The sequence below is a fragment of the Notechis scutatus genome, chromosome 4, assembly GCF_049901735.1.
Source record: "Notechis scutatus isolate UNSWTSFEM ecotype Mainland chromosome 4, rNotScu1.2, whole genome shotgun sequence".
Lineage (NCBI taxonomy): Eukaryota > Metazoa > Chordata > Lepidosauria > Squamata > Elapidae > Notechis > Notechis scutatus.
The window spans coordinates 82,310,628-82,323,092 of NC_142012.1; the positions used below are offsets into that span (position 1 = coordinate 82,310,628).

The 12,465-nt window shown below is 41.1% G+C and overlaps 1 protein-coding gene across 6 annotated transcripts in view; it reads left to right on the forward strand.

Moving 5' to 3' along the window:
- TSPAN14 (tetraspanin 14) overlaps nucleotides 1-12,465 on the forward strand; it is a 51,135-nt gene that overhangs the window by 33,243 nt on the left and 5,427 nt on the right. For 5 of the 6 annotated variants that reach the window (XM_087963957.1, XM_087963959.1, XM_087963958.1 and 2 more), the window contains 4 exons: nucleotides 4,838-4,888; nucleotides 9,574-9,720; nucleotides 11,077-11,247; nucleotides 11,796-11,921. In XM_087963957.1, the coding sequence (XP_087820083.1) occupies nucleotides 4,838-4,888; nucleotides 9,574-9,720; nucleotides 11,077-11,247; nucleotides 11,796-11,921 (495 nt within the window). Of the gene's footprint in view, nucleotides 1-2,846; nucleotides 2,952-4,837; nucleotides 4,889-9,573; nucleotides 9,721-11,076; nucleotides 11,248-11,795; nucleotides 11,922-12,465 lie in introns of those variants that run through there. The other variant, XM_087963962.1, reaches the window with a different exon arrangement.

The following is a 12,465-nucleotide window of genomic DNA, read 5'->3' on the forward strand; positions in this document are numbered from 1 at the left end:
ATAAACCCACACCAATTTAGTAAAGTAACTGTTAACCTTCTGTTGGCCTAAATATCTTCCAGTGCTTTTATCTGACTAAGTTAATTGCCTTTAATCCCCATTCGTGGAACTTGATTAAGGATATCCAGAGGAATAGACTGTCTTCTGCACATCTCACTATAGTTTTAAGATTTAATGCTGGAACTTGGTCCTTATCTTCAAGCCAGTCTGTAATCGGAAAAGATAAATTTATGTGCATAACCTTGGGTCTTCAGCCTACATTGCTGTCATCTTCAAATTGCTTCATAATTTCCCTTTTTCTTTTGAGTGTTGGCTGTTGCATTCTGTTGAGCCTGCTCTAGCTTCTGTGGGGGTCTCTCAAGGGAATCCCAGTGTAGAGTGCATTGCAATAGTTGAAGCGGATCAGGGCATGAGTGATTCAATGATGGGCTCCTGATCCAGGAAATTGTACTGTTGGTGAACCAAATAAAGTTATGCAAAGATGTCATCTGCTGATTGAACTGTGAGTCCTGGAAGTCTTTCTCAGGTTATACACCTTGAATGAAAAATTGGAACCCCATCCAAGATTAAAGATGGAATATTCCCAGATCCAGAATGCCATAATATTTACACCCACTCAGCCCTGATAAGATTAAGGCCTTCACCGCCTCCGAGTCAGAATATTGACAGCCTCATTGGCTGGTCTGGATTGATGGATATATTGGGTATCATTGGAAGTATTGATGATACCAACCTTACACTTTGGGATGACCTCTTTCCTACTTGAATAATCAGACAGCAGGTGATCAGAAAGACTTTTGAGAACAAACTGTTGTCACTCTAAATCAGTCAAGAATCTGATCAAATGTGAGATCTATTGCACTGGGAGACAGAAGCAGGTTTTCCCGTCCCTCTGTAACTAGGTAGGGCTGGATGGATGGCTTTATATGTCTCTGTGAACCAGCTTCATGATTTGCATCATTGAGTTGCATAAAAGGAGAAGTGGAGAACTTCATTATTTTCAAATGCCTTACCGAAACATCCAAAACTCCCAGATCAAGGTGCACGATTTGAACAGAGCTCTGTAGGGAAGGGTTGCTCCATCCTTTCAAAAAATTTATATCCTTAAAAAAATGGCTGAGGCACGCAACATTGTCCATGTATGAATCACATACATCTGAGTTGGCTATGGGTTTGATTCAGCAATGAACCTTTTTCTACCATTCAATAACCTGGAAGGTCCTCCTGAAGACATCTCAGAGACTTCAGGACAGAACGAGATGCAGAATCGCAGAATTGGAAGGGACCTTGGAAGTCTTCTAGTCCAGCTTTCTGCTCAAGCCAAGAGACCATATACCATTTCTGACAAGTGGCTGTCCAGCTCCAGTGATGGAGCACCCATAACTTCTGAAGGCAACTTCTGTTCCATTGGTTCTTATTGTTCTTACTGTTCTTACTGTCAGAAAATTCCTCCTTATTTCCAGGTTGAATTTCTCCTTGATCAGTTTCCATCCGTTGTTCCTTGTCTGGCCTTCAGGTGCCTTGGAGAATAGCTCGACCCCCTCCTCCTCTCTGTGGTAGCCCCTCAAATATTAGAAGACTGCTATCATGTCACCTGCTAGTCCTTCTTTTCATTAAGCTAGACGTACCCAGTTCCAGCAACCGTTCTTCATATGTTTTATCCTCCAGGCCCCTAATCATCCTGGTTGCTCTTCTCTGCACTCTTTCTAGAACCTCATCATCTTCTTTATAGTGTGGTGACCCAAACTGGATGCAGTACTCTAGGTGCATCTAGACAGAATAGGAAGGATGTGGTTATCTTCACAGGCGAAGCAAAACCAAACTATTATGCATGTACTCTCAAGAAACAACTGTTAGCAGGAAAACAGCAGCCGTGTCCATTTGATGAAGCAGAAACATTGAATGCATTCTGGTCCTCAGCCAGTTGGATCTTGAGAAGGCATCCTTTCAGCTGATGAAAGACTATAATTAGACTTAAAAAAAGAGCCAGAAATTATTGTACCCTATCTTGTCACATTTCTCTCTTGGTAATAAATAGAAAATTTGATTTCCTTGCTTGGAAAGGAAATTAGAATTCTGTTCTTTTCTTCTACATGTTCATGATGTCCTAAACTAAGATACTCTTCAGAGCTAAAATAAAAATCGGTTCCATTTCTAGACATGCTTGCTCAAAACGGAGAAACGAATAGAAGGTAAGAAATCTTGCAGAGCAGCTGGATGGCTTTTAAGGGTCATTTTGTCATGCTTAAGAACATAAAACATAAAGTGATAGAATTGGAAGGGACCTCTGAGGTCTTCTAGTCCAACCCCTCTGCTCAAGCAGGAGTTCCTATCTGATCCCAAGGCTGTCCACCAGTCTCTTCTTGAAAGCCTTCAGTGATGGAGCACCCAACTTCTGAAGGCAAGCTATTCCATGGGTTATGGTGGCAAGCTCACCGTTAGGAAATCCCTTCGTAGTTCTAGGTTGCTTTTTTCCTAGCTTAATTTCTATCCATTGTTATCTTATATAGAAACGCAATAGGAACATAAAAAACTGGCATTTAATTTAATTTATGACGGTCTTCCTCTGGAGCATTGTGTCTGATTCCAAAATAGCCACAATAATGATTTATCATTTTAATACTCTATTTGATCCCAAATTTCCCTAATCTTAGCTCCAATTCTGAATCTCTCCCTCCCTCCCTCCCCTCTCTCAAATTACTGTTAAATATTTTTTCGCATGGAAACTTTGTTTTCCTCTCTGAATTTATGCAACAGCGAATTAGCAGAAATGGTGCCCAGCTGTGCTGATTGTTTTTGAGCTCAAAATAAACTTCCTTTGAACAGACGGGGGGTGGGGGTGGGGGGTGGAACATGTACCAGTGTGATGGAAAAATAAAAGATGGACTGCATCTACTCTGGTTAGCAGGGGAAATAGGTTTTAATGCAAGAGTTCCCAGTCCTATCTGAAGGTACATCTGTCTGCGTGGTTGTTTGTTTGTTTGTCTGTCTGCCTGTCTGCCTACCTATCTACTCACCTACCTATCATCTGTCTGTATTATTTCCCCTCCCTCTCTCTCTCCCCCTCCCTTCCTCCCCCCTCTCTTTTTCCCCATTTGCTGTTTTCTATCGTGTTGCTTTCCCTTCCGTAGACTCTTATGTTTATTCCTCTTATATGGTGGAATAGATAAGAAAATTCTCTTCTACAGAAAACAAGGATGTGAGGTAGAATGGTCTAATTTAACACACTCCTCAACAAATTGATTTTGGAATCAAAGGATGTATTTTTATTATTTTTTGCAGGGGGTAAAAGTATAGATTACTTCTTCGACTGGTCCACACAATTTTGCCACCAGCTACTCAATTTTTTCTCTTCATGGAAATGTTCCCACCCCCAATCATATGGTTCTTCCAATTAGAAGTTGTGAATATCATCATGTGGATATCTTCAGGTGGTGATGAAGTTTCTGTCCGTTGACCTTGGCATACTTTGATAAAGGTTTGCAGCTGCGCAGAGAAGAAAAAGCTAAGCAAGAAATAGAAACCTAAGCAAGAATGTACTCTCCCCCCTCCTCAGTTTATACAATACTAGTTTGTAATACCTCCAGCTCGCTTCCCATACTTCCCCCCCTCCCCCCATTACTTATGGCAGCCGAAAGATGCAAAGCAAAGGTAGAAGATCTTGAAGGCTGACACAGGCAGCTTGACCAGATGTAGGCTTGGACAAGCCATGCTGATAGCTTACTTGCAGAGTTTCTCTTTCCCAATAGTCTTGTGGAGTCAGCAAGTAAGAGGGCTCAGGAAGGCCACGTGAACTTGCTAGCTCAGCTGTCTCCCCAGCCTTTGGAAAGTGAGAATGGTCTTTGTTAAACAACAAAAACAACAAAAGATAGCAGACGAATTGACTCGGGAGGATCTGTTATCTCATCCCAGAGACTTCCCTCTCTTCCTGTGCCTTCAACTACCAGATGGAGTCCTTGTTCTCCTTCATTTTTTTTTAGCTGATCTGATGTTTCTTTTTTTAATGTCACCATTTCCTTGCATGACTCTCATTTGGTGCAAAAAACCTTGCCCATCTTCCTTCCTTCCCACATATTTGCAATTAGCAAGCTTCACTCTCCTTTTGGATAGAATTAGAATTAGAATATTCTTTATTGGCCAAGTGTGATTGGGCACACAAGGAGTTTGATTCCATGCAGAAGTTCCTGGTGTACATACAAGCAGCAAAGCGATAAACCATAAGATACTAATACTGTAGAAGAAAGTAATAGGAAAGACGAGAAGGATAATAGTAATACAGCCCTGCTACTCGCTTCTCTTGCTTCTCTTCTTTTGTTTCACTTCTCTTCTTTTGTTTCACTTCTCTTCTTTTGTTTCACTTCTCTTGCTTTTCTTCTCTTGCTTCACTTCTGTTGCTTCTCTTCTCTTGCTTGTTTTCATACAGCTGAGTAGCCTTTCTGAGATTGGTTGCCAAGAATATCCCACACTCTAGCTTTGTACAATTTTTATAACATGGTGAGTTTTATTTACATCCTTTTCCTTCTAACCCCCAGTATGGATATTGGTTATTTGTCACCACTGTTGGAAATGGACATGTTTGAGCCAAGTTATCCAGCATGCAATGGTTGCATTATCTCTTTATTAGACAACTCATATCCAGCATGGATCTTGTTTGTGCAAATTTGCTAAGGCAGATTCTCCCCCAACAACATGCATCATAGACCTAAAACGTTTACAGAAAAATCACATGGAGAAGCTTTTACACATGAATTTGTTGATTCTTCTGTATCTGGTGTTTTCTGACTGTTCTGTATTGGTTGCACAAAATAATACCTATGCTTTTCTTTTTCTTTTTCAGTTAGCTGGTGTTGCATTTCTTGGAGCTGGTCTTTGGGCATGGAGTGAAAAAGTAAGCAGATGAGTTCCTTCGTAGGATCTAATCTCTTCTCAGTACAGAAAGATGACCTGTCTATCTTTAGAGAGCTAGATTACAAAGACTAGTAAATAAAGGAACACATAACAAAATGTATCTCCATGTGGATTTTATTCATTGGTGTGAAATCACTTCTTCATTCAGGAATGAAGAGTTTAGTCTTAACTCTATAAATGTCTCAAAAAGAAGCCCAGCTAAGTTCAGGAGTAGCTACTCTTAAGGGTTTGAACTTCATGTTTTCCTAGAAGTGGGTTTCATTAAACACGGCCTCTGAGTAAACCGGAGTAGGCTCATGTTTTCAAGCCCACATTCTTTGCACATATAACTTCTAACTTCAGTTATTCTACTCTCCATTAAATTCAGAAGCATGTTTTTCGTGCCAATTTGTGTCCTTTGTTGAACCACTGCATTCACAAAGGATACCTATTGTGATGTGATCTGAAGCCAACAGAATGTAAATTAGAGTGCCTTGGCTGAAGTACTTCGTAGGCACTGAAGATAGTTTTTGAAAAATGTTTTCAAACCCTCCATTTGAAAAATAGATAGAATGCCAAAGAGCCATTACTTTATACTGAAGTCCAAGGAAACTATATCCACTGTTTTTCCCCGATTCTTTAATTTAATCACTTCATCAAAGAGGCAATAAAAGTCTGGCATAATCAATGGAACAGTTTGACTTCTGGAGTTTTGGATGCTCCATCACAGAATTCCATGCATGCTTAGGTTTGACTGTGCAATTCCCATTTCCTTTTTCCTTTGCCAGCACTTTCCCCTGATTTTATAGCTGGTGCAATTATTTAAACAAACAAACAAACAAACAAACAACAATGACAACAAAGAAACCACCAGTTGCCAAGAATATGTCCTTCATGATTAACTTTCCTACAAAGCAGTTAAACAATTTTTAGGGTCTTCGCCTTTCACCTGGACGCTGCAATATACTTTCTTCCAAAGTTTGTTGATGTTAGCAAGTGAATAAATACATTTCTGAATGTTCTCTGGGGGTTGTGTGTAGGCCAATATGGAGTGGCTGGGTGTCTAGTCACACCTTCCAAGATGTGAAAGTGGAAGAAAAACCAGTGAAGGTTCAGAGACAAAGAAAGACAGTTTGGTTCATCAAGAGGACTAGAAACCAACTTCTCTAAAGATATACATGAGTTGGGAATGTTTAGCCTTGAGAAGACTAAGGAAGAACATGGTCATGGTCTTCAAACACTTGAAATTGTATATACAGAAGAAGGTGATTCCACTTGGGTGGTACCAAAAGCTTCTCAGGTGTAGTCTCTATTCACTGGGTGTGTTCAAGCTGAAAGCTGACTAGGGTGACTAACTTTGTCTAGGCTGTTTCCTGTACCAAGTAGTTTTTGCAGTGAGTAGTGTGCTCAAACACTACTTATTCTTTTATGCACACAGACACATGTACACACACAGGTGGATAAATACACAAAGTTAAAAGATCAACATGAAAATAGAGAAAAGGAAGGGAGGGAGTGGGGAAGGAAGGAGTTGAAAACAATAGAAAATGAAGAGACAGAAAAGAAACTTCAAAAAGTTAACAGATCAACATGAAACTATAGAATGGGAAGGGAAAGGAAGGAAAGAAGGAAGGAGTTGAAAACAATAGAAAATGAAGAGAAAGAAAAGAAACTTAAAGTGACTTTTCATCTTCTTTGGAGTATATATTGTGTCCCCCTCTCCATATCAAACAAGTCAGTTCATTCCCGCCATTCTGCCGCCTTCACCATCCTTCCCTCGGTTGTTTCTGCAGTCTTAGCTCAACCAGCTCTTTCTAACTGAGGGGTTTTATGATTGCTTTTGATGGTGTCTAAAAACAAAGAAGCCACTCTAGAGAACTGACGGCTTCTTTGTTGAGAAGTGCTAGTTAATAAACAGCCGTCAAGTAAGTGAACAGCTATTTTGGCTTTGTTGTCATGGAAGCAGGAAACGGCTGCAGCAACCACCACCAAACCCTGCCCCAAACAGCCATAAAGCCACTCTGTGCCATTTTCAGCTCGTTTATTCCATCTAGTGGAGGCTTCTTCTATTTCCTCCTCCTCAGATGGTCTGGCCTTTCAGAGGCTCCTTGGCCAGTGATACCCTTGGTTTGTCCTCAAGGATACACTGATCAAAAAGCTGGAGCCCTGTTTGAGCTCTCTGGGATTTATTAGTGGAACCCAATTTCCAGTAAATTTGCTTCTGGGAAAACATCATTGTGCAGAATTTAGAGAATTATGTGAGAGAATTTCTCTTTTTGTGTGTGTGTCTTTTTGGAAAGTGATGTTGTGACCTAGGCTTCCCCAACAGCACGAAGCCGACTCCTCATCCCAATAAAACCCCTTTTATTTAGGTTAAATTGAATTCCTCTCCGCAAAGTCCCAGCCAACAGTCTTTCAAGAGATTTCACAACTACAGACCTTTATCAGGCTTGGACAGTTGCCAGGCTGATATCTTCCAAACACCATGCTGTAGCAGCAATTCCTTGGCAAGAAGTCAGGAACAGATTGTCTCCTGCAAACCACACTCCCCTTTCACTCCTCTTTATTCCCTATGGGAGGGGCCATTCCCTGTCCACCTGAGCCTTTACTCCTGAATTGACCCTTGTTCCTTAACTGTTCCCTTCTTCCAGGGGTGGGATTCTACCAATTTGCACCTATTCGCTAGAACCGGTTGTTAACATTCTAAGCAGTTTGGAGAACCGGTTGTTAGAAGAAATTACTGGCCTAATCCTGTAAGGAAGGCAGGAAGGAAACATTCTGGTGTTGCTTACAGAAACTGCCTCTCCATTAACCCTTATTACATTCTTGGCAGGACTAGACTTCCTGTCTCAGGACCATCTCTGGAGTTTTTTCCCCCTCCTTTGCTGGTACTTTGCTTGTGTGGAGTGACCATTCAAAGTTACAAGGGCACTGAAAAAAGCGACTTATGACCTTTTTTCACACTTACGACTGTTGCAGCATCCCACAGTCTTGAGACGCCAGGCCAGGAGATGCGTGCCTCGATGTGAGTGATATTGAGTTGGCCACACCCAGCCAATAACATGACCACCAAGCCATGTCCACCCAGTCACATGACCACCAAGCCACACCCATTACTTAAGCCACGCCCACAGAACCAGTTGTTAAAAAAATTGAATCCCATTCTGGCAACTCTGCACATGCGCACCCTGGGAACAGGCTCCAGCTGTTCTTCTGTCCCACTGATCTCCGACTCTGAAGGCAGCTGATAACTGTCGGATGGCCCTGGCCCCATCTCTGCCTCTGATGCAGAGCCCTTGTCAGATCCTTCCCCAACCTCCTCACTGTCTGAATCTGTGGTCAGCTCTGCTGACCGCTGGTGGGCCACAGCAAGTCACTGAAAAGATTTTTTTTAAAAAAAATCTCAATGGAAATAGAATTGCACTGTGGTTTTTAAAGGGTGCATGGCGAATAATTATTACCAGTTAAAATCCCACTTCAAAATCCAAAGTAAATTTTAAGTTGCATTTTGTTGGACCAAAGGTTTAAAATATTGAAGCAAATACGATCTGCCCGCTTGCCTAAGGAAAGTGTTAAAACGCATTCCTTTTGGGAACAGCATCTTGGCAAGTGGCATTTTCTTTTTCTCTCCTTGTTTATTCTGAAAATCCATTTGCCCATTTAAAAATCTCGCATTAGCCCTTCATTTGAGCATTCTTAGTCAGATTTTCTATTTGTCCATTACAGAATTGGATTCATTTGCAAGCCAACAGTAAAATGAGCATCGGTAAGCCCAGAGTTGCTTTGGGAGAGATGGAGGGCTATACAAATTTGTTTAATAAATACAAACAAACTTTTTAGTGTAATAAGAATTCTGTCATACCCCTAATACAATCCCAAAAAGGGAAAAGTTTCCTTGGATTTGCAACAGTCGTTTGCTAAGAAATGTTGTTTGTGAAATGGATGATGGAGGAGGAGGAACAAGAGGAGGAGGAAAAAAGGGAAGGAAGGAAGGAAGGAAGGAAGGAAGGAAGGAAGGAAGGAAGGAAGGAAGGAAGGAAGGAAGGAAGGAAGGAAAATTTCATTTGGTCTTTTCTGAGGTTGACTTATGGTCAGAATGAAAGACCGTATATACAAATATCCTTTTATTTTTTAGCCTAGTAGTTCAGAATTTGAGATTCAAACTGGTTTCTCCAGAAAGGTCACCTACCACCTTCTTAGTCTGATTCCACCATTTTTTCATTTCCAGCTAACCAAATTCTCAACAAGCTATTTCATAGCTAGTGTGAATTCTGACATTGAAATAGAAGGTATCTGCAGACTGTTTGATTATACAAAGCTGGTACATGTTACAAAGAGATTGGTGATTTTTTTGAAGGGGGCAATTCATAGGATTGATGGTGGATTGATTGATTGACTGATTCGTTCATTCAACTATACAATTTTTGGCCACCCATCCTGCCATTTCCCCCCTCCATTTTGCATCCTCTGCTATATCCTCATAAACCTATTTAAGGAGAGTAAATGAAGTGAGACTCTTGGAAAATAGGACTTTGCACTTGTGGTCAAAAGGCTAAACATTTTCTGTACTTTTGTAGAACTGGCATGCTCACGGTACTCTGGATTCTTGTTGGGAATGTCTGCATTTTTTGAAACCCATGAAGCTTCAGCAGGATTTCATCCTCGTTCGTTTGTGTTCTGTTTTAGGGTGTGCTGTCTGACCTGTCAAAGATGACACGCTTGCATGGCTTTGATCCTGTGGTCCTTATCTTGTTCGTCGGAGGGGTGATGTTCATTCTGGGGTTTGCTGGCTGCGTGGGAGCCCTGCGTGAAAATATTTGCCTTTTGAAATTTGTAAGTTGCTGGATTCTGGTATATTTTTGTCGGGGGAAGAACCGTTTAGGCAGAACTGGACTACCTATCCAAAAATCCAAACCAACATCAGATGGGAGCAACATTCCTACCATCTAGTGGCCATTTATTTCTTTGCATCCCAGTTCTAACAGCGTTACTGAAAGGCTGTCACTTAATTGGAAAATTCAGAACAACGCATTAGAAAATTCACATTTTCGTTGCCTTTCGTTGAACACGACTTTCTCAAAGTAGTTTCCAGACTACTCAGCTTTGGGTCATGCTTTTGGGAATACTGTGGGTTGTAATCCCAATGCAATATCATAACTATATTGCCTCTTTGGGATTCACATTAATTGCTGAGGAACTGCTAGGTAGAAGAAACAAACAAACAAACAAAAAGAATGGTAAGGAGCTTCAAAGGTTCAGTTTCTCTCTTTGTTTGTCTTGTGGCTCAAATCAATCTGACATAAGTGATATTGCTAACCACTGTTCTCCTGCTCCCATTTTTTTCAAAGAAACCATTTTCTCTATCTAGCTTTCCTTATTCATTGTCAAAGGCTGCAAATTATGGCACAGTATCTTGATAGAATTTGAACATTGCTACAAGCAAAGCCTGCGATGTTAGTTGATGCCACCATCCAGGAGGTTTTGCTGGGGTGTGGCGAATTTTTATTTTCCTTGTGAAAATAGGCAGTCACCTTTTTTCTGCAGGAAAAGTCTTGACCTGTTTCAAGGATTTTCAGACTTTCTGACTTTGGGGGAACCTTTTCCATCTATAACGTCAGGAGCCAAACTCAAAAGTTCTCTTGGATAATCATGGGGAACAGCCAGATAGATCACAGTTGGGAATTATCTACATTATCTCATGTAATTGGAGCAGTTGGTGTTTTCCATGCGGTTGGCCAATTCCATGGAATAATCTTCCAGTTAAATTGTTGATGACCTCCTAAACCTAAAAGATCAGCTTGCATTCCCTGGAGCACTGTTGAAAACCAACTGGATTCCCAATAAAGGAGAATATTTGTAGTTCAGAGTTGAAATGAGGGATCCTTGGAGCTCTCTGAGCTTGCTTGTCTTCTTGTGGACATTTCATGACCCCAACTAGGTAAACTAGATTGATGTTCACGATAATGACTAGTCCCGATGATGTTACTAGTTTGAGCAATGAAACATCTGCAATCAAGTTCAGAGAGCACCGAGGATCCCTCAACAGAAAGGCTTTCTTCTGTTTTTGATGGAAGCATTCTTCTTCTTCCTAAAATTGGTTGTTTCTCTCTTTCTCTTTCTCTTTCTCTCTCTCTCTCCCTCCCTCCCTCCCTCCCCCCCCCCTCTCCATCCCTTCTTCCCTTGCTGTAGTTCTGTGGGACCATTGTGCTCATTTTCATTCTGGAGTTGGCCTTGGCTGTTCTGGCATTCTTATTCCAGGACTGGGTGAAAGACCGAGTAGAGACTTTCTTCAAAAACAACATTAAGGCCTACAGAGATGACATTGACTTGCAGAACATCATTGATTCATTGCAAAAAATGGTAAGTTGTTGAGTTAAACATGGCTGATCTAAACCATGTTTTGTTTTAAATTATGGAGCCAGGAATGAATGCTCTCCCTTTTCTTTCTTTTTTTTCCTCTCTCTCTTTTTCTTTCTTTCTCCCTCTTTCTCCCTCCTCCCTCCCCTCTTCCTTCCTTCCTTCCTTCCTTCCTTCCTTCCTTCCTTCCTTCCTTCCTTCCTTCCTTCATTTTATTTTTTACCAAAGATAAAAATACGAAATACAGAATTAAAAAAAAAGAATGTATTTATTTATTTTATTTATTGAATTTATCCATCTATTCACCCATGGCAACTTATTACAACACAAGACACAGAATTACAAAATTCATTTATTGAATTTATATTGCCGCCTATTCACCCATGGTGACTTATTACAAAACAAGACACAAAAAAGGAAAACAAAACAACCCTGTATATTACAAATATAAAATTAACAATACATATATATCCAGGGGTGGGATGCTGCCGGTATAACAACTGGTTCAGATGCTCAAATGCATTTTCTCTCTTTTGTTCTCTCTCTTGCAGAACCAATGCTGTGGTGCTCAGGGTCCAAATGACTGGAACCTCAACATTTATTTCAACTGTAGCAGTGTGAGCAAAAGTCGGGAAAGATGTGGAGTCCCCTTTTCCTGTTGTATCCAGGATCCTGCGGTGAGCTACTTCTTGTCTTCTTATCCCAACTTACTCTCCAAAGCCCCTGAGGGCAGGACAAGAAACAACGGGTGGAAACTAATCAAGGAGAGAAGCAACCTAGAGCTAAGGAGGAATTTCCTGATAGTGAGGACAATTAACTAGTGGAACAACTTGCCTCCAGAGGTTGTGGATGCTCTAACACTGGAGGTTTTAAGGTGAGACTGGGCAACCATTTGTCCAGAATGATATAGGGTCTCCTGCCTGAGCAGGGGGTTGGATTAAAAGACCTCCAAGGTTCTAGTCCAACTGTCTACTCAAGCAGGAGACCCTATACATTTTTCAGACAGGTAGCTGTCCAGTCTTTTCTTAAAAACCTCCAGTGTTGGAGCACCTACAACTTCTGAAGGCAACTTCTGTTCCACTGGTTAATTGTCCCCACTGTTAGGAAGTTCCTCCTTAATTCCAGGTTGCTTCTCTCCTTGATGAGTTTCCATCCATTACTTCTTGTCCTGCCTTCAGGGGCTTTGGAGAATAGCTTGACCCGCTCTTCTCTGTGACAACC